The sequence below is a fragment of the Cylas formicarius genome, unplaced genomic scaffold (assembly GCF_029955315.1).
Source record: "Cylas formicarius isolate icCylForm1 unplaced genomic scaffold, icCylForm1.1 PGA_scaffold_8__14_contigs__length_24414737, whole genome shotgun sequence".
Lineage (NCBI taxonomy): Eukaryota > Metazoa > Arthropoda > Insecta > Coleoptera > Brentidae > Cylas > Cylas formicarius.
In genome coordinates this window covers 6,609,697-6,632,528 of record NW_026844361.1, presented here as the reverse complement: position 1 = coordinate 6,632,528, position 22,832 = coordinate 6,609,697, and the positions used below count along the sequence as shown (strand labels likewise).

Sequence of the window (22,832 nt, the reverse complement as noted above, 5' to 3'; positions counted from 1 at the left end):
CGAGCGAACGGATGATATCCCGGAATATAGTGTCATCACATTTTTCCATCCGTGAATCAATACGTGAGAATATATATATATATATATATATATATATATATATATATATATATATATATATATATATATATATATATATATATATATATATATATATATTGTACGTATTGATTCACGGATGGAAAAATGTGATGACACTATATTCCGGGATATCATCCGTTCGCTATATATATATATATATATATATATATATATATATATATATATATATATATATATATATATATATATATATATATATATATATATATATATATATATATATATATATATATATTATATATATTTATATATATATATATATATATATATATATATATATATATATATATATATATATATATATATATATATATATATATATATATATATATATATATATATATTTATATATATATATATATATATATATATATATATATATATATATATATATATATATATATATATATATATATATATATATATATATATATATATATATATATATATATATATATATATATATATATATATATATATATATATATATATATATATATATATATATATATATATATATATATATATATATATATATATATATATATATATATATATATATATATATATATATATGATGACACTATATTCCGGGATATCATCCGTTCGCTCGTTGAACTCCGACTGGAATCCTGCATCCGACTGGAATCCTGCAAATCCTGCATCCGACTGGAATCCTGCAGACGTTTCGCCAAAATCTCACTTGGCATCTTCAATGCTCGCGCTCCGAAAACACTTCGAACACTGGGAGGTTATCGGCGGTGCGTGCGGTATTTATACTCTGCGCCGGAGATGGTAACGGTGCTGCTTGTGCGTGGGAGGAGGTGGCTCCGCCCCCTGAATTGTCGCGTTGTTAATTTCGCCCGATCGTAGTTGCGATGTCCCCGTTGGCTGCTGCGCATCGCTCTGCTGTTTGATTATCGTTCTCCACGTGTTGGATAAATGCAGAGCGTCGTCTCTCGTATTGAGGTGTCCGGACTTTTCTATTTCGATGGCCTCTCGTATAATCCTAGTCCTAAAATCAGGAATATTAGCTATTTGTTTGCAAGTGCCGAAATCAATTTTATGGCCTGTCTGATGTTGGTGCTGAAACAAAGCAGATGTTGTTTGTTTGTTTCTTATGGCTAAACGATGTTCTTCGAGCCTGGCTGAAATCCTTCTGTTGGTCTGTCCCACATACGTCAGGCTGCACGATCCGCATGCTACACTGTATACTCCTTGGTTTTCCAGAGTAATTTTTTGTTTTGGGTTTCTTAGTATTGCTCCGATGGTATGGTCAGGTTTGTATGCCGTTGATATGTCGTGTTTCCGTAATATTCGGCCGATTTTGTCAGTAACCCCCTTGATGTATGGCAGGACAGCGATCGATCTTCGTTGGGTCTCGTCCTGCACTCTCTGCTGCGGCTGTTGTTGTTTACTGATTGCCTTGCTGATGGTGCGCCTTTGGTATCCGTTTTGTCGAAGACAGGTACTAATTTTCTTCAGTTCTTTATCTCTGTTCCTCTCGTTTGTGAGCCTGAAGGACCGAGCAATTAATGTATTTGCCACTGCCTGTATCTGTGATGGGTGGTGATGAGATTTAGCGTTCAGATATCTATCAGTGTGGGTTGGTTTTCTATAGACAGTGTGTTCCAAGTGTCCATCTTCGGTCCTTGTGATGTGCACATCTAAAAAGGGCAGACTGTTATCCTCTTCAAGTTCTATTGTAAATTGAATCCTTGGGTGAATGGAATTCAGATGGTCTAGGAATTTCAAAAGCTCCTCCTTGCCAAAAGGCCATACAACAAATACGTCATCAACGTATCTTGTCCATAGTTCTGGCTTCAGATTTGCCTTCTCTATTGCTTTCTTTTCGAAGTAAATCATGAAGAGGTTGGCAATCACAGGTGAGAGAGATGATCCCATTGCTGCTCCATCTATTTGTCGGTAAATTTTCCCGTTGTGCATAAAGTAAGCGTTTTTCAGGCAATGTCTTGACAGATCCATTATGTATGGCGGAAGATCTTCGTTTTCTTCTATAAGCAAGAGTGCCTCTTCTACTGGAATACTCGGGTAGAGGGATTTGACATCGAAACTTGCCATAATGTCGTCCTTGTCCATCCTGAGAGAACCTAAAATCTGAGTGAAATGTTCTGAGTTTTTAACATAGGAATCTGCCTTTTCCACTATAGGCTGAAGTACACTGGCCAGATGTTTTTCCAGCTTGCATAATGGTGAGTTAAAGGCGCTTACGATTGGACGCAGGGGAACCCCGTCCTTATGGATCTTTGGGAGCCCGTAGAATTTTGGGCAACGACTCGATTTTTCCCTCGGAATAAGTCTCTTCTTTGTATCCTCGTTTATTGATGAATCGAGAATTTTGGACTTAGTTGTTTTTTCCAAATATGTCGTGGGATCTCTGGTGACTAGTTTGTATATTGGGTCGTTCAAAATATCCTCCAATTTTGCATTATAATCCGACGTATTCATGACGACAGTGGCATTTCCTTTGTCTGCTGGCATTATTAGAATGTTTTCGTTTTTGTTTAGATTCCTTAAGGCTTGCATTTCTTCTCTGCTTAAGTTTGGTTGCGGTGGTTTTGACTGTCTTAAGACTCTGGCGACATCTTGCCTAATTAACTCCGCATCTTGCTCGTCTATGTTGGAAAGACTTGCTTCGACGTTGGAAACGATCTCTTCGACGGGTACTCTTTTTGGAGCTATTGCGTAGTTAAATCCTTTATTCAGTACGCTGACTTCTGTATCGGAAAGATGGTATGCTGAAATATTATGAACTGTGCTGCTTCGGTTTGTATTTGGCACTTGTCCTGATTTTTTGGAATTTGACTGAAGGATTTCTAATTTCTTCCACAGTTTTTTTGACGTGATGTCCTTGTCTTTCTCAGTGCGCCATGATGTTAATAATTCTATGCGGTCCCACAGCAACTGATGGATCTTGTTGCTCAGTTTCAGGTGGAGTCTGAAAAGTTGTAGCTCAGTCTCACTAATTTCGTACCGGGTCCGCCTGATCTGGTCTTGGAGTAGGGCCTTGCTAGCTTTGTGCTTGTGTCTTTCTGGTGTGTGTATGATAAGACAACCTTGTAAATGTTGGCAGCAAGTTCTGGTTGCGGCAGTTTTTAAGAAAATTCAAGTTGCACAGCGAAATAACCCTCCTTTGTCTTAGTTTTTCATAACACTTGGTGGCTGTAAAGGTCTCCTTCCCGTAAAGGTGTATGATATTCTCACGTATTGATTCACGGATGGAAAAATATGATGACACTATATTCCGGGATATCATCCGTTCGCTCGTTGAACTCCGACTGGAATCCTGCATCCGACTGGAATCCTGCAAATCCTGCATCCGACTGGAATATATATATATATATATATATATATATATATATATATATATATATATATATATATATATATATATATATATATATTGTACGTATTGATTCACGGATGGAAAAATGTGATGACACTATATTCCGGGATATCATCCGTTCGCTCGTTGACCTCCGACTGGAATCCTGCAAATCCTGCATCCGAATGGAATCCTGCAGACGTTTCGCCAAAATCTCACTTGGCATCTTCAATGCTCGCATTGAGCATTGAAGGTGCCAAGTGGGATTTTGGCGAAACGTCTGCAGGATTTCAGTCGGAGTTCAACGAGCGAACGGATGATATCCCGGAATATAGTGTCATCACATTTTTCCATCCGTGAATCAATACGTGAGAATATATATATATATATATATATATATATATATATATATATATATATATATATATATATATATATATATATATATATATATATATATATATATATATATATATATATTTAGTTGTCATGTTTGACAAAAGAACAAAATAATTGTTACAGAATTTCAAATTATAATAATGTACGGGATCTTTCATTTGAAATAAACAAAGTGACAGCAACATCCGTTCGACCGGAAGTGAAGTGAGGACATTGAGAAAATGAAAGAAAGAAGTACATTTCGCACTTACCTTAATCCCAATAACTAAAGGCGTTTCTACATTATATCTTAATAAGCTTTTAATGAATGTTTTAATGAATATTCGGCGTCGAAGTCTGCATAATGCATTAGACCTAGTATCCTGATCCGACTCAACTGTCCATCGCTTCAAGGGTCATCTCACACTAGGTCTTCCTCTAGGTTTATAATTTAGAGCTCTTTGGGGTTGGCTGAATTTTTCCACACGCTGAACGTGGGTGTACCATTTCTTTAGATATTTAGGTATTTCATTTTTCAAGTTCGTTTAATCCATCCATAATCCATGGTTATGTTATACATCTTTAAACTTTCCTTAGAAATTTTATTTCTGCAGCTTGGATCTCTGAGATATATTTTTTTAATTACCCATGGCTCGCTCCCGTATAACAAGATTGCTAGAAATTGCTACAGGTTTGTGAAATTTTAGTTTCCGCGTGTTACAACGCAGCCCAAATATTGAATTGATAAACTTGGTAAAAGCACTTATTTTCAATTTATTCTTTTGATCTCATTGTTTCTGTAACCTTGATTGCCATAATTTTTGTTATATTTTTGGAAATTTCATAATTGTAGTCTTTGGCCATGATGTCAAGAAGATGTGATTATCAACGGCAAGCTCTGTTGTACGATGGACTTGAATTCCTTTGGGACATTTTGTTTCCCACAACTTTATTAGATCCTCATTATATAGGTTGAAAAGTTAATCTTACCAACTCTTTTAATTTTTTTAATGTAGAAGTTGATGAACAAGCAGTAATATATAGTGGAAGTGAGTTGTAAGTTTTAATAGCGTTATATGTGAAAGAGCATTGAAACGCAGCAATACCATGCTTGGAAACATAGAACTGGTTGCGGTAATGAGTTGCCCTGTTGTGTATATCACTACCCCTGATCAGTCTACCATGGAGATATCGAGGCTTTTCGCATCTAGCAATTTTATACACTAACGTAGACAGAGGTACACCGTGTGCCAATTGAAACGATTCACTATACGATCTGGAAACCCATAGGAGATACGAAAAAAAGTTTCGTACAAAAGTTTCTTGGATTCTCCTGAAGATTTAAAATATTATAATTTTGTTGATACAGGGTATTCGAAAAGTGTCCCCCCGACATCAACTTTGTTATTTGAAATGGAACACCTTGTATATTTCAACATTTTTGAAATCCTTGCTTAAAATAAAGGTCAATTTTCTAAGAAATTCCTAATCGAATTTCAGGCAGATATTGAGGTTATGTGTTTTATTTTCATAATTTGATTTCTCCATATAAAATTGTATTGTGTCGCTACTGATCCAGGTGTTGCAACGAAAATTTACCCACAGACTAAGGAATTCATGCACTACTCAATCAGTTAGACAGATGCGACTCAGCTTATACAGGGTGTCCCAAATAGGTGGTGCAGTTTCAAATGGAGCACCCTATATTTTTATTCAGATATTAATTCTAGCACAAAAAATAAGGTAAGTTTGTAATTTATCTTATATATAACTTTTACTTACTTCTTGAGATATTCGGGGTTTAAGATAACACCCGTATAAATTCTTCTTGAATTTAAAGCTGCTCAAATTAGGTCACTTGTTGACAATATTACATATTTTTTGAATTGCAAAGACATGATACCACTTCTTTTAAAGATATAATATTCCAGATATACGAATAAAACCTATTGCTAACAATACAGGGTGCTCATTAATACGTGGGAATTTTGAAAAAAATCGACTCTATACTACACACTTTAACAGAATTCATATTTAACGAGACGTTTAATAGGTAATTATCTAGCTTGATTGAGAATACCTAATAACAAAAATAAACAATTAGAGTTTATAGGCTAACTAAACAAGGTAAGAAATTTGAATAAATAAATCTATAAAACAAAAAGTTAACTAAAAAGAGTTTCTTAATTCGGTCCATAAAGTTTAGTTAAAAATGTTCCTCTTCAAATGCTCGTTTCATCTGGCATCAAAACAACAAAGAAATATCAAAATATTGAAAAATGTTGTTAGCTATGACATCACAATATTTTTTTTAAACTTTGACATTTCTGTTTGTTTTTGTTGGTTTTTATATTTCTATTTAAAAAGTTCATAGTTGTCAAGTTTTTCGTTGGTATATATTTTAATAGTATTTATTTAAAAGTTACAGTTTTTTGGCTGCAATATTCTGCTCAGGAACGGCCAAAATTGTATGAATGCTACCTGATCCAAGGCAAAAGTACAGCCTTAGCATTAAGGGAGTATCAAAGAAAGTTTCCGGGGACTAAAATACCAACAAAAACAATATTTAATAGAGTTATCCAGGACCTGTCAAATCAAGGTGTTCCAAAATATAAAAAAGGGAATGATCTAGAACCCTTTTATCAGAAGAAACTGAATTGAACGTAATATTATACTTCACTGAATTTCCCGAAAATTTTTTGCGAGATGCAAGCAGACACCTTGACTTAACTACTTCAGCTGTACGACGTATTTTAAAAGGCAACAAAATAAAACCTTAGAAATACCAATTCAATTATTGTTTCACCATGATTTTGATTCCAGACGAAACTTCTGTATGGTCATGATGGACCAACATTTTGAGAGAGACATTTTTAACAAAACATTAAAAACCGATGAGGCCATTTTTACGACGTCTGACATACACAGTGGTGCGGTATTAGAAGGGATAGAATTGTTGGCCCCATTTTTTTAACACTATTTATAATGACAGATTTTTTTAATTTTGCCTCAAAATACAATAATGCCAGAACTAAACAACCTGCCCGACAACTTGCGGGAGAACATTATATTTCAGCAAGATAGCGAGTAAAGGGTATAGGAGTAAAGTCCCAATTTTACACTCATGGACTTTTTTGTGAGGTAATTTAACGGTTCGTCTGTATAAATACAGTTGATAACCTTAAGTAAAAAATTATACAAGAGATTCTTGCATTAAATAATGTGGTTAGAAATGCTTTATCCAGCATTATGACGCGCTATACAATGTACATTATCATATGTTTTTTTTGTTATATAGATATATTTATTCAAATTTGTTTAGTTAGCTTATAAACTCTAATTACTAATTTTTGTTATTAGGTATTTTCAATCAAGCTCGAAAATTAACTATTAAATATTTCATTAAATATGAATTCTAAAGTTTTATTAAATCTGTTAAAGTGTGCAATATACAGTCTTTTTGTATGTTAGCAATAGTTTTTTTTCATATATCTGGAGTATTATATCCTTAGCAGAAGGATTATCATATTTTTCTATTTAAAAAATACCTAATATTGCCAACAAGTGCCCTAATGTGGGCAGCAACAAATTTTTAGGGGTGTTATCTTAAACCTCGAATATCTCAAAAAGTAAGTAAAATTTAAATATATGATAAATTACAAACTTACCTTATTTTTTATCCTAGAATTGATCTCATTAAAAATATAGTGTGTTCCATTTGAAAATCTTGGGGCAATTTTATATGGGTAATCAAAATATGAAAAAAATAGCACACATTCATTTAATTAATTAACTACAAAAAAATAATTGAGAATTATTTAAACACTGAGTAAAGCACTGGTCCCAAAAATACAAATAATAAGCTTATAAAAATAATAAATAGAAAAAATGGTAGGTATACAACCCATTACTTAATCTTATTGTTATTATACATTGTAGAGTACCTATATTTAATTCACATTCAACTGATTTTTTAAGTGTTTCACAAATTTAATATTTATTTATATTTCTTAAATTTTCTGGAAGCTTATTATAAGTACATGCTACTTGGAATACTGGATTGGAAAGTCCTCTATTAGTTCTGATATTATAATTATAAATATCGTTATGATATATGGTGTCATACATGTGAATGTCTTTATTAAATATAATCTTCACGTTAAACTTTTGAATATTATTTATCACCTTATACATAAGTTTACATTGTTCTAGCTTAAGCAATTTGTCTATTTTATAAATGTCCAATTCTCTATACAAATTTTCTGTATGCGTGCGACGATTATAATGAAATAATTTTTTTTTAAATTTATTGTGTTCCATTTAAAATAACAATGTTGATGCTAAGGGGACACTTTTGGGACACCCTGTATCAATATAATTATAATATTTTAAGTCTTCAGGAGAGTCCAAGAAACTTTTGTACGAAACTTTTTTTCGTATCTCCTATGGGATTCCAGATCGTATAGTGGATTGTTTTATTTGGCACACACTGTACAACATACTTTTCAGACAGATTTAACCACTGAGAATCCTTGAGTATAGTATATGATCACATTTACGTCGAGCAGTATACAACGTCCGCATATCCCAATAGAGAGACATAATTTGAGTCTAATCTAAGCAGATATGTAGTCTTGCATATATTTTATAACCGATTTTTATTACGCTTATTCCTCCATAATTATCTATGTCTTTTCTATTGCTTTTTTTAACTAAAGACTTTACGTTATTTACTGTTGTTTCCAATACATATTTATTAAATGAAAAAATCTGAGTATGAATATATTGCCGCCGTATTTCAAGAGCTCCGTGTTAACATTATTTACACCAGCGGCTTTGCTATTTTTCATTTTCTTAAATGCATCCACTATTTGTTGTAGGGGTATGTCCTTAATATTTATTTTATATTTAATATTTATTTTAAAATTTATCTTTAAACATTGGTCTTCAGTGAAAACATTTATATTTACTATCTTTTTTATCATTATTCAAATGTTTTTTGATTTTATAGGATATTTCTTGTCTCCTTTCTCTAAAATCCCAATTCCACACCGATCTACGGTGTGGAAAGTGTCATTTTTCGACGTTAGTTTTGGTTAGTTTTGTTTACTTTCAGTTAGTTCATTTCAGGCATATTACCGAACAAGTTTAAGAGCATTTGAATGTTTTCGGAGATATTACCCACGGCTTAAATTTTAAAATTTGTCAATTCTAAAGGTCATGTCAGATGTTTTACAAAAATGTACCGTAAGAAAAATCTGGTATGCAACAGGTTTGGCAAACTATTTAAGTCACTCATAACCAAATAACAAACTCATGACTCACTTGTTGTATAATATACTCTCTCTTAACTTTCTCCGCGGGCTTGTCGCGTTAATTGCTTTGCTCTCTTGCAATTTTCCTTATATTTTTCTTCATTTGCTTCATTTGGTTGGGGTCGTTGTAGGATCTTTGATTTTCCTGGAGTGCTAGTTTCATTTCCTCATTTAACATTTCAACCCTCATTTTTAAAGCTCTTTCTTCGATTCTCTAATACTTTTGATGGCTCTTTATGTATAATTTGTTTTCTACAATGTCATTTTTCTTCAACATTCGTAGGGTCTTTATATTATCTAATATCTATACGGAAACATCCATTTCGATGATTATTGGTTCCGTTTCCTGAAGGCGCCCGAATAAATACCCTTGTGATCAAGATAAAATAATTTCTGCTGCTATCTCTGGTTGTCGAAAATAATTGGGAATTAGTATTAATTAGAATAAAAGTATCCGATTTACAAGAGGGATCAAAAAATTGACTTTCAATTGTGAAACAGTTTTAGGAGACAACGCCTTGGAGTTGTTCCTGATCATAAACAAATTTAATTGGGAAAAGTGCGTACAGAAAATCGAAACCTACTACAAAATAAGTTCCATAGTTCCGGAACTGTACGTAAACAAAAATCCCAGGCTATGGCACATGAAAGAGATTGCGGATGTGGTGTAAGTATCCCGAAACCTCCAATAATAAATAGTTTGTTTCGCTCCTCGTTTTAAGTCTCGACATAGATGTTTCACAACTAGAAATGTGTCAATGGTATTTAAACTTTTTCTTAAATTGTTAAAATTTATTAAGACAGTAGGCGTTACTCCTTAATATTTTTAGAAATAATAGCTTTTTCTTTCTCATATTACACAGGCTAACAGGAATTTTGATGGTTGTGATTTTTAGTTGTTACTGAGTAATTTTTGGGTGAAGCAAAACAACATTTAGATTTTGTCTATCAAATCTAGTTTTTTAGATAGTTTTGGTTAGTTTAGTTTATATTACTATTGCCATTTAAAGAAACAAAAACAGATGGATTTCAGTCTTTATTACAAAAACTAGACTAACATATATTAGTAATTCACCATTTAAACATGTTCTTTTATATGACATTAGGGCAGCTACCCAACTGGATGTGCAGTAAGTAAAAGCAGAGTTTCCACTAATTCGACGTAATTCTCAGCTTTATGATTACCAAGAAAATTTTGTACTCCTTGAACAAATGAATACTAAGCGTTAGATTCCGACTCGTTCAGTGATGTTTTGAATTGTGAATGTATTGTGTGTATATATATTGTGTACATTCTTTCTAGCTTAAAACTACTGCTTAATTTTGTCCAATGACATGAAACGAAAATCAAGTGAGAAACGTAAAAAGTACAAAAGACAATTTTATTTTGCGATACTTAATAAAAAAAATAGTTACAAAAAAGGAATGACGTACCTTTTTGCCGTAATATTCGCTAAGGTGCTGACTGAACAATTTTAATTTAAAGTTTTTCAATTTGTAAAATATCTCTTATTTTTCGAACACCCTGTATCTTTATTTCCTTATTTTTGTCCTTTATCAGAACTAATATTAATATTATTTAACCTGTATCTCTAGCCAAAGCTAGAGCTGACTAACAACACTAACAACTTTGAAAAGCAATTTTTGGATTTCCGGCACCATTTTATTTATTTTGTTACCCTGTGTTATGAACCTATGCATGTATACGAATGATCTCTATTCGGTGGTCTCGTTGGTTTCAGTTATTGCATCCCACTGCCGAAGCTGACTCCCACCTTGAGCCGGGTAATCGTATTCAGACTGAGGGAGTTGGATTCCGACAAGTTTCACCCCTACGATTTCTTCGCCCACACTTACAACGTAGCCGAAATCAGACTGAGGGAAGATATGGTCTTAACCGACACCCTGTTCTACGATTTCGAGGGGATGAAGCTGTCTCATTTTTTGAAACTCACGCCGATTCACCTGAAGAAATCTTCGACCGTTTTCGAGGTATAATTCGTGGGGTAATTTTTGAACCAGAGGTGTTTGTGGTCTATATCTCATTTAGGTATCGTTGTTGGTTTCAGAAACAAATAAAAAAAACTATCTTTTGGGCCCCTTGTCTTTCTAAAGGGAGTTTTTGGAACACTTGTTATTTTGAATATACTACTTATTATAAAATTCAGTGAAACATTGTCTTAAACCGGTATATCGATATATCAGGACGAGTTATGAAAATATTTTACGAACATTCATAGTGGATGATGTGAATGCAATGTTCAGGAAAATGGATAACAACTCTATGCTCTAACATCTTAAATAATTAGCAATTGAGGTTTCATTGACCCTTAAAATATTATTATGCAATTTTAATCACATATAAAACTTTTACTAAACATTTAATTTATAACTGAGAGGTTGCGTTACATTTATAAAACATAAATAGATTTTATAAATGCAAGGAATTAATACAACAATGGTTCGTTTTTTAAAAACTTGTAGTAAGTTTTATAATGTTAGTATAGTCTATCTCAATCTTCATCACGTTGGCTTTCGACGGACCCTCCTCAATGAAACTTTAACGATGTTATTACCTATTGTTATTGGTTAAAGCCATTATCAAAAAAAATATTCTTATTTGAGTGAGAAGGCAGGGGCGGGCCAGGTATATTTCTTTCTTTTTGATATATTCCTTGAGTTCTGACCATTTGTGGCAGTGTTGAATAATCGTTTTTACTGTGCGTTTCATAACAGTTATTTTACGAGAATATTACAATGTTGCGTCGAAATCATTTGTCGCTTGATGCACAAGAGGTTGTGAAAAATGTGTATGAAACTTTAATCAGTAGAGGATTTATTAAACAAGAAGCTTTAAAAGAAACCTGTCTACTTACAAAAACGCCAATATCGTCGGTAAGGGATATTGTTCATAGTGGGGAATTAAAAGAAAAGAATAAACATAGTGATTTTCAAACTCACCGTATAAATAATAGTGATCAAGACCTAATAAGGAAAATGTATTGTCTTAATCAAAGCGAAGTTGCGAAATTGAAGAAGAAGCTAGGAGAAGATGATATAAATATAGGCAAAATAGGTAAAAGGCCAGTAGTACTTAAAAGATATAAATTAGACAACAAATCCATAATATATCTTGATGAAACATGGTTCGATATACACGACATTGTATCCAAAATTGCATTCAAAACTGTCAGACCAAAGCACTTTTAAACAAGGGAAAATGCATCACCATATTACAAGCAGGGCCAGGAGACGGATTTGTCCCAAACTGCCTGCTGTTGTCTGCGAAAGATAATAAGTATTTTAGCGTGGATTGTCATGAGGATACAAGTGCCGACTTTTTTGAAAATTGGTTTGGAAAGAATCTTTGAAAAAATATTCTCAATAACAGCGATTCAAAGTTCAAAAAATGCAATCCAGGAATATTTCTTTGAAAATAATATCTATTTTGAATTCTGCGCAACTTTTGGATGTGCTAAATTCATATGCAATTAAAAAACAGTATGTGCGCGATAATTTGGCTGAACAGGCTGGGCATATCATTTTACATCTTCCATGCATAGAGAAATAGTGAAACCAAGTAAAATCAAAAATCAAAATGTTACCTCTACTTTAAATCCCAGTGTTCTAATTTTGACAAAATATGTAATTGATAACATACCAATTGAGAGCTGGAAAAATTCAGTACAGCACATTATAAAAATTGAGGACTTTCACATTTCTATACAAGCAACATAATCCCTATTATAATGAATTTCAATCATGACTCTGATAGTGAAACAGAATTAAATTCAGACATTTAGAATAAAAAATGTAATTATGTGTAGATATCCCTAGCTATGAATTTATATATAATTTATATTTAATGTCATTTTTTTCCTTAGTGTAATTTAATAAGATTATACTCACATAAATAAACAAAAAAAATATTATTACTAAAACCTTTTAGAGTCCGCCCCTAATGTTCCTTTCTTTAATACCTGCAGGACCAGAGTTTTATTGCCGTCGGCGAGTAACTTCCATAATTTCGGGCACAAGCCAGCACGATAAACAACGTTGTTGTTTATTTATTTGTCTCTGAAGGTGTGTTTAGTTTTCTATGAGTATCGAGAAAAAGTTCGGAATTAAATGGTTTTTAAGAACGCTATTGAGATTTCAAATGAATTATTTGAAATATAGTGAAGCATAAACTGACTAGTTGTTATCAATTGCAAATATTTTTTATGGTGCAAAAGAAAGAAAAACGGAGAAATAACAAAGAATAGTTTGGTTAATTTTGTGAAATTGGTTTATTCAAATACGAAATTTATTTCTGTTTCTAAATAAAATTGAATATCTGAGATTTGTTGAAATCAATGAACATTCCGGGTGTATGGTGTATTATGGATAAAGAAGTTCATAATGCAGGTTATATTATGTTTCAAATTTCAACTTTAAAAAATACTCTTGATATATGTGCCGCTTGCCTGATGAGCTTTTAATCCAGATTAGAGACATTTTTTGCATTCTTCCTGCAAGGCTGGAGGAGCTGGTGCGTGGCCTCTGAAAATATATTTCCGCGTGTCTTTTACTTTTTATCTAATTTTCGTTCTTTATAAAAAATGTCTCTTTAGACTTATAAATGGTGGAAGTAGATTTGTTAGTAAATACTGATTATGCCTGGGAAGGCATATGATAGTATTCATTTGAACTTCAAACTATGGGTGCCAAAATTAAAACAAAACCGCACACACATCGTCAAAAATATTGCGAATTACTTAGCACCCGAAATGAAATAAGTAGTTTATAATAATAATAGTAATAATAATAATAATAATAACAATTAAAATAATAATAATAAATTATTAACCTTGAATTTCCGAATCGTTTAATGTTTGACCACCAGTTCGCGTATTATTAATCTCAAAAACTTTGCAAAAAATTGGTAAACCACCAACATCACAGATTTTATGGACATTGGTATGTATTAGACGCCTTACAAAATTTACTGTTTCTTATAAAACTATATAAACTGTTATAAAAGCTAAATTTTCTTATAAACTTCTTATAAATATCCGTTACCTAATAATAAAACCTTAAGTTCTGAAAGATGTTGGGCCAGCAAGACTAGAAAGGACATCCTAAGCCGCATAGGGGCAACCTCCGACCAGTTGTAAGATTTGCTTCGACCCGCTTGAAAAACCCAATTAAAAAAATACTTACCACTACTCACAAAAACGGAATCAAGTTAGAGAGCCAGCCGAGTGACGGCGCCACAAACATTATTGCTTCTATTAGAGCTTTAGTTCAGTTCTAGGTGAGCTACCAAGGTGATTACTTCGACAAACGATGTATGGTCTGTTCATAAATATAAGAAAGTGACCAATTGCTTTTGAATGGGATTATCCAAGGGTGGTCATTAACATGCAATGCAACAAGATTATTACCTAAAGTTTCGAAATATAAATTCAGGTAAAATTGTGGTCCATAATAGAAAATAATTTTATACCTACCTGATTTTAATATTCTTTGGTTTGGTATACTACTTAGTTTAATTTTATTAGTAATCATTCTTATTTCGTGTGTAATACAGCGTGTGTTGAATCGTGTGCGAATTATGCAAAATATGTGCGAGTCTAGTGTATCTCGGAAGATGCTCCCGCCCAAATGTAGAAAACACTATTCTATTGAGACTAAGGAAGTTATAAACAATGTTTATTTGACTCTCATTGAACGTGGTGCCAACAATCAAGCATCTTTAGAAGAAACTGCCACATTGACGAAAATTCCAACATCGACTGTATGGAAAATTGTGAAAAATCTCATTTCAGTGAGGAAAAAAAGAAGCGATTCTGACATTTTCTCGAGTGATATAATACAGCATAAAATTTACCAGTTATACGAGGAACAAAGCGTGCCTACATTAAATATCTTAATTAGGAGGCTTGAAAAAGATGAAACCGGTGTTAAATGTGGCAGAACTACCTTATGGAAGTGTATTGCATACATGGGTTTCAGATTTTAAAAAATTGACAAAAGGGGAGTTTTAATGGAATCTTTTACAATTCGATAATGGCGACTGGAATATCTAGAAAAAAATAGGATTTACAGAGAACAACAAAGGCCAATTATTTACTTGGATGAAACCTGGTTCGACACTTGTGATACTTCGGAAAAGTGTTGGGGTGACTCAACTGATAAGTGTAAAACAAACGCGCCATCAAAAAAAGGTAAAAGAATAACTATTTTGCATGCTGGCTCTAAAGATGGTTGTATTAAAAATGGACTTTCTCTGTCTGCGAAAAATATTAAAGATTCTTCTCTGGATTACCATGAAGACACCACCGCTGGTTTATTTGAAAGTTGGATTAAAAACAAATTAGTTTTAAATATTCCTCCTAATAGCGTAATTGTAATGGACAATGCAGTTGACACACAGACAGTTGACTAAAACCCCTTCCTCATGTGACACAAAAGCAACAATCCAAAACTATATGTATAATAACGACATTTATTTTCACGAAGATTGTACCAAAAAGCAATTAATTGAGGTTCTACAAAGCTTGAACCTAGAAAGGGAATACGTCTGTGATAATTATGCAAAAAATCTAGGGCATACAGTTTTAAGGCTTCCTCCACCTTACCACTGTATATTTAATCCCATTGAACATGTTTGGTACCAACTGAAATCTGCCATTCGTCTTAACAATGTTTTTCCCCGTATTAACTCCAATGTCCTCAAACTTATAGAAACCGAAGTTTTTAACATCCTTCCACAAAGTTGGGCAAATTCAGTTAAACATATAGAAAAAGTAGAACAATCGTATTTCCATATTGCAAATAATATAGAACAAATAATAATTAGAACAGGCGACGATAGCGATAGTGATACTGATATATTATGTGAATAATGTTAAGTAATTTAAGTAGGTAATAAAAATAATTTGTAATTTTATTTTAGATTTAAACATAAATACATACATAAACAAATAAATATTGTTTAGTATCTTTCCTAACAAAACCACAAATAATTAAATTCTAAGCAAAGTACGGACCTATTCGGCCATATTTCATTCTTACAGTTTGCCCGGGTGTTTCCTTAATTCGTATCAGTTAGTCACTTTCTTATATCTACGAACATACTTTACCTCCTTACGTTTTCGTGGCGGTGGTTCTTTTTCATTATAATTAAAGAAAATTGTTTTTTTAACCAACGAGTTATTGCCGAAAAATGATTTTTATATTCCTGTTTATGGTCGGTGGTAAAGTAGGGTTTTTTATTAGTTCATCGTATCTGTAGTTGTTATGTCTCATCGATTTATTTTCTCAGAGAGTGTTTTCCAGTCGCGTGGAAGGTATCCACTACTTAAACATGCCAAGTTCGATGGACAAACTCGTGAGGCTCGTCAAACTCATGCTGAAAGAGAAAATCCGGAAAAGGGTAAGAGCCGTTTCCCCGCTTTTCCGTCATTGTTTCGTGACTTTTTCGCCGTCCCTTATAAAGTACGATATCGCTCTTCCTTCGACTGAATTCATCATCGTAATCCAATATCGTAGCCATTTTATTTCTTCCGCGTAGGTTCACGTGCACAAAAACCTCGAAAGCCTCTACAAACATCTACCGAGGGATGTGCTGCCGTCGGATTACGGCGGCCACTGTCAACCCTTGTCAGAACTTCACGGTAAGTAAACGGACGTCGGGCGCTTTGCAGTCGAAAAATTTTCCGCGTTTAAAATATCCGAAAAAGCTGGAGAAAGTTTTAAGTTGTTTCGCGAGGAAGTTCGGACGTAAACTTTCTGATGCCATCGTGGGCGAACGTGTGGGCGATTCGTTAGTGGTGAGGCAAGCAGGTTTCAATACACCTACAGAGAAATTATCGTAATCAGTCACTATTGTAATATAAATATTTTGCACTAAACGCATTAATGAAAAACCAGGTGTCCACAACATATTTTAAAATAAATGCGAAAAATTTAAGGGGGCTGACGTTTTGTTTCAAATAAAGGCAGTTTGTTATATTTTATTTACAAATTTTCTGGATACCTCCTACCTCGGTTGATGACTCTAAAATTCTTCGTCTCTATGGACTCCCTTCACAAGAATCACAAGCCAGGATTACCCCTTCGACCTATTGTCAGCACTATTGGCTCTCCAACATATTTTCCAGCAAAATAGATACCTTCTATATTAAAAACCCTGACATTTCAGTGAACAATTAAAAGGCAGTTCATTAGATCCACATGATATTCTAGTTAGTTTCCTCGTAGAATCCCGCTTTACTAGAGTCTCTATTCCTGAAACTCTCAACATTGTTTCAGGTATATTACAATTCAAGAATCTGAAATTATCATCTCAATTAAGAATTTTTTGTCTGGAATATATTTTTCTTATAATGCTCAATTTTTTGAACAAACGTCGGGAACAGCTACGGGTCCATTATCACCGTTCATGGTGAATATATTTATTATTTAGCATTTCAGAAGAAAGTCTTCAGCAAATTCCGTGTAAAACCAAAATTATGAAAATTCTTCTTTTGTTAATTAGCCTCATGTTCTAAATACTCTAACATAAGTTTTACCATTGAATTGGAAACTAATGTAACTAAACCTGGAGCCCCTTGGCTTACACCCAATTTTAAGCTCCATATGAAACAGAGAAACACGCTTTGCAGGATTTTAAAAGAACTCGTTCTCCCAATGCTTGGAAGAAATATAAACGTTTAAGAAATTTCACTGTGTCTGTGGTGCGGAGAAGCGGGATTATTTAAAGACTATTTGTGGAGAAAAAAATCCAAAAAAGACTTGGAAATCTTTAAGATCACTCAACACGTGTTCCAGTAAGAAAAAAGTAAGAAAATCCAAATCAAATTAGTGCATATTTCGACAAAATTCTACAAAGTATCTCTGACTGTGATACCAAAGTACATTTTTATAAAAATAATAGTTATTTGAATGATCATGCAGGCGAGGACAATATAAATATTAAAATGTTAAAACATTGCACACCTTTTATCGATAAATATGTCACGCACATAATTAACTGCTGTATTGAGTTTAATTATTTTCCAGGTCAATGAAAAACTTCCATTGGAAAGCTCTTACCTAAGATAAAAAATCCAATAAATTTTAATGATGTTAGAATTATCAGCACTTTACCGGTTCTCTCTAAAATTTTTGAAAAAGTTTTATACAAACAGTTATTTAACTACTGCATTGTTAATAGTGTCATACCCGAGTGTCAATGTGGGTTTAGGCAAGATTTTGCTTTGGTTGGTTCAACAGACGATATAATTTCCGCTATTGATAAAAGAATGCATACTGCACTCATACTCTTGGATTTTTCAAAGGCTTTTGATACCGTTAATCATGAACTTCTATTGGCAAAACTTGAATATTATGGATTTTCACAACAGTCGATTGATCTGGTAACATCCTACTTTTCTAACAGATTTCAAAAAATTGCGTGTAGCGGCGCGGATTCAGAGCGAGTTCAGATTTTGTAAGATGTTCCGCGGGGCTCTATCCTTGGGCCTATTATTTACACAGCTGATATTTCGAGCGCCTTGCGGCACTGTAAAGTCCAGGTCTATGCTGATGATACGCAGATTTATTTTCACTTTAATCACTTTGATTACGAAAATGCATCCAGGTTAATAAACGAGGACCTGAATATATTAAAACAAATTTCCTCAGAACATAACCTTAAACTTAATCTTCTTAAATCTAATTTATTGATTTTTGGTCCAAAAATTAATAAGCAGTTTCTATATGATAATGTGGATGTTCGTCTTAATGGTATCAGGCTTTCCATGGTCAGCTCTGCGAAAAATTTGGGTATTATATTGGATACGGAGTTGCGCTTTAGGGAATATATTAAAATCCTAAAACAACAGTAGACATATACTTAGTTCTCCTATACGTAGAAAGCTCTGTGAATCTCTTGTACTTTTTAGTTTCAACTACTGTGATTTTATTTATGGCCCTTGTCTTGATGTAGCAGACAAAAATAGAATCCAAAAAGTGCACAATACATGTTCACATCTTATTTTATGACTAAGAAAATATGACCATATCTCGCACACATTTAAAGAGCTTAATTGGTTGAAAATGGAGAATCGCAGAGCACTTCATTTGGGTAATTTTACGATGAAGGTATTGACGAACCCTGTGCTACCTTTATCTTTAAGTAATATGTTTGTTTTACGGGGGACGGTACATGCACAGACTCAGATTTATTAATAAATCACTGTTCCACGTCACCACTTTGCCATCTTCCAGATATTGTTTACTTATAACGGCATTAATTTTTTTTAACTCTTTACCAAACGAATTCACTTCCCTTGAATAAAAAATATTTCAAAAACCATACAAGAGTGTGCAAAGACAATGTCCATAAACATGCTTTTTTACAGATTCTGTTGAAAGAATAGTATTGCACCTCCCAGTTTCTGTCAGTGTATAGAGTTGTTTTTTTTTTATTAATCTTAAGTTATACATTATACTATCTTTCAACATTATATTTTAATTTTCTCATATAATTAAAAAAAAAACATTGTGCAATAGTCCGACGATTTCGTGTTCAGTAGAGTAGCCCGTTCGGCTAAACTGCGCCCTGATTCAGTCGGAACTGTTTGTATTATATTGTGAATATGTATATGTTTTTTTTATTTGACTTATAAAAAAAGCTGTTTGTTATTATTATTGTTATTAATGATAATCTCATCTATTGAAAATCAGACCTAACATTGCCTCATTCTGTTTACAGAGCTGAAAAACCATCTCAACTCTCCAATAATTTAGACATTAAAAATATAAAGCGTTCCATCACAAAATACACTTCACCACAATCTCCCAAAGACAATGAGTCTGAAAGCAACCACATACTTACCACTGTTGACCTTCGTTACATTCAAAACATATCTAGAGTTTGTTATATAAACAAAGTTTCCTTCAATAAATTTTTAAACAATTTTAAATATCAACTCAATGAATAAACGAAAATGTTTATAATAGTGAGCTGAAATCCCACCAATTGCTAGATTAAGGGGGAGATCATATTATTATTATTTTCTGAATCAGTATTGATCAAATATTATATGAGAACGATTTTTAAAAAAATGGTTTTTATGTTTTACGCTACAGTTCAGAAGTAATTTTACTGCTTTTTACAAAACTTCTGGATTCCTCCTGCGTCGGTTTTTGCTTAGTCATCCTGTTGGCTTTTTCAGAGCTTGACTGAAACTGTTTCAGTCAAGCTCTGAAGAAGCCAACAGGATGATTGGCGAAACGTCAGCAATTTCGAGTCAGCAAAAATCGACGCAGGAGGAATCCAGAAGTTTTGTAAAAAGCCTTACAGTAGCCTGTGGAAGTTTATTTGATATAAAAAAGTAATTTTACTATATAGATAAGTAGGAATTTTATTCTATTGGACGTATTAAGCCAATTAATTTCTTGTGAGATACTCGACTATATCTTTTCATACCAAAAATAAATCTAACTCCGCATCTTTTGAGCTCGATACGAATCTCGACAGTGATTAAAATTTTATAAAATAAGAGAGTAGCAAGATCGATCAAGATAAGACGTCTTTTAAAGCAAAATAAGATCCTTTAAGAATATACGATATATGGCTAGAAAATTTTAGTTGTGAATCAATAACTAAGCCTAAACTTTTAGTTTAACAACGTGGAGCAAAATTAATTCTTACTGATATTTCAACAACGCTATTTTTGCTTCCCAAAGAATGACGACTTTGTGGGATCAAGCTAATTAGTATTACAGCGTTATTGCCAAAACTGATTTAATGAAATGAGCGAATAAAATCTAGTGATTTAAAATATGAAAAGCGTATCTACGCATCATCATATAATTGATGAAAATTTGACAATAATTGCTGTATCGCTTTAGCGTCAAATGATTTGCGCTGTTGTCGTGCCTAGAAAAATATTTACTCTGCGCATTAAACATTACTATTAAATGAGTAACAACAGTAACGATAACCTCACTATCAGTATTTATAACAATTGAAAAAATTGATTCTAATTTTTAAATGATAATTTAGCTTCTGTGTATAACGTCCATTTTGATTGTTGCTAAAGGCCTTTTTTACCGTTTAGGTGATAATTTCTTAGCCTTAGCAAAGTCCCTTTACACATCCTCATATACAAAACTCAGGAACGGTTAGATCGTGAGAATAGGGTGCCCACTTGATTGGACCGTCCGGCACAATCCATCTGCTTACAAAAGCAGTATGTAAAGACTCCCTTGCGACCCTGGAGAAGTGTGGTGGTACACTGTTTTGCTGAAAATAAATAGTATCTAAAATTCCTTATTGCAGAAGTTGTTGGATACTGCATACCATTTTTTCTTCCTTCCACTAAGCTGAAATGTAAACACAATTATTTTTAGAATTTCACGCACTTTAATTTTAGGCATATATACTTTGTGCATTGAGGTCTGTTTTAACTTTTCTTTTAACTGTTCTCTCCTGGGAAAGTTGGTGTACTCAATGAAGAATCTTCTCCTCCACGTAACGGTTTGCATTCACTGAATAGTAACACACAATGTTCCCTGGTGGGAAAATATTGACAACTAATTAACAAATGACAAGATTTGACATTAATTGAAGGTTTTATATTAAACAAGCTAAATTTGTTATTGTTGTTACTTCATACCGAGAACGTTATTTAATAGGTAATATCTACATTCAAATTTTTATCATTTATCGATTAATATAGGGAAATTTATCTTACATTTACTGTTATATTACATTTTTTAAGCTTATTACATAAATATCATTGTAATGACAAACGAAGTAAACTTTGAAACTGGGCAGCAATGTAAAAAAATACATAAAAATGTTTGTCGTTGTATTTAGTAATCTTAATTGATGTTAGCATGGACAATCACCAGCAACCTCGACTTCTTTTACTCTGCCCATTTTAACTCCAAAGCACAAATCACAGAGCACAAAACTATTTCAGCAGCCAGTATTAGCAAATTACCATCTACATAACCATTTAAGTAACATATCAGATACGAAATTTATAAGAACCTAATATAGTTTCAATTATGTAAAGCTAGTGTTTTTTCTTTTTTACTAAATAGCATATTATTAAAATTAAATTACAATTATATATTCAATGAAGTCATTATGTGAAAGCTTAACTTATTTTTTAGTCTACTAAGTATATTAAGGATAGTATTATTTATTTAGCCATATTTTCTAAGTATTTTAACATTTGTTCATATCTCAGTAGTTTGGGTCCGCGACATCTGAATCCTGGACACTTTCCCCATTTTCTCGGACACCATGTACCTATATCACGAGCTGCCGTGTTTTTGTAAAGTTAGTTTGGAATTTCAGAACTATGGAAACGGAAGTTGGAGGACTGCCAGGGAATATTCGACGATTTAGAAAAAGTAAGATCTCTCGATACGTCGTCGCCACTCAAAGATCCTGCACCTTCAGAGCCGGATGGTTTTAGAAATTTGTGCCTGGACTAATATCAATTTTGTTATAATAAAGACATATTTAATTACGCGTTTCTTTTATTTACAAAATTGAAAAAATATTAAATAACGGTGGAGAAGATCTTTTGTCTTCAATTAGCACGTTTCTTTTTCGTTTGGTGGCCGTGATTATTTATTATAACAAATTTAATCTGTTATCTCAATGCGTTGCCATTTAAAAGCCTTCTGTCAACAAAGCA

At 32.9% G+C, this 22,832-nt stretch overlaps 1 protein-coding gene and 1 long non-coding RNA gene across 2 annotated transcripts in view; one reads left to right on the top strand and one right to left on the bottom strand.

The window, feature by feature from the left end:
• Positions 1–22,684, top strand: part of LOC132706435 (uncharacterized) — a 34,452-nt gene extending 11,768 nt beyond the window's left edge. The window contains exons 9-13 of the mRNA XM_060677779.1: positions 9,643–9,808; positions 10,884–11,133; positions 16,451–16,561; positions 16,700–16,802; positions 22,487–22,684. Of these exons, the coding sequence (XP_060533762.1) occupies positions 9,643–9,808; positions 10,884–11,133; positions 16,451–16,561; positions 16,700–16,802; positions 22,487–22,626 (770 nt within the window). The 3' untranslated portion in view covers positions 22,627–22,684. The remainder of the gene's footprint in view (positions 1–9,642; positions 9,809–10,883; positions 11,134–16,450; positions 16,562–16,699; positions 16,803–22,486) is intronic.
• Positions 20,464–22,450, bottom strand: LOC132705875 (uncharacterized). Its single transcript, XR_009619525.1, has 3 exons — positions 21,562–22,450; positions 21,479–21,501; positions 20,464–21,421 (listed from the first exon to the last, which is right to left on the bottom strand). It is a non-coding gene; the product is annotated as an uncharacterized LOC132705875 (long non-coding RNA).
• Positions 22,685–22,832: the final 148 nt, after the last annotated feature.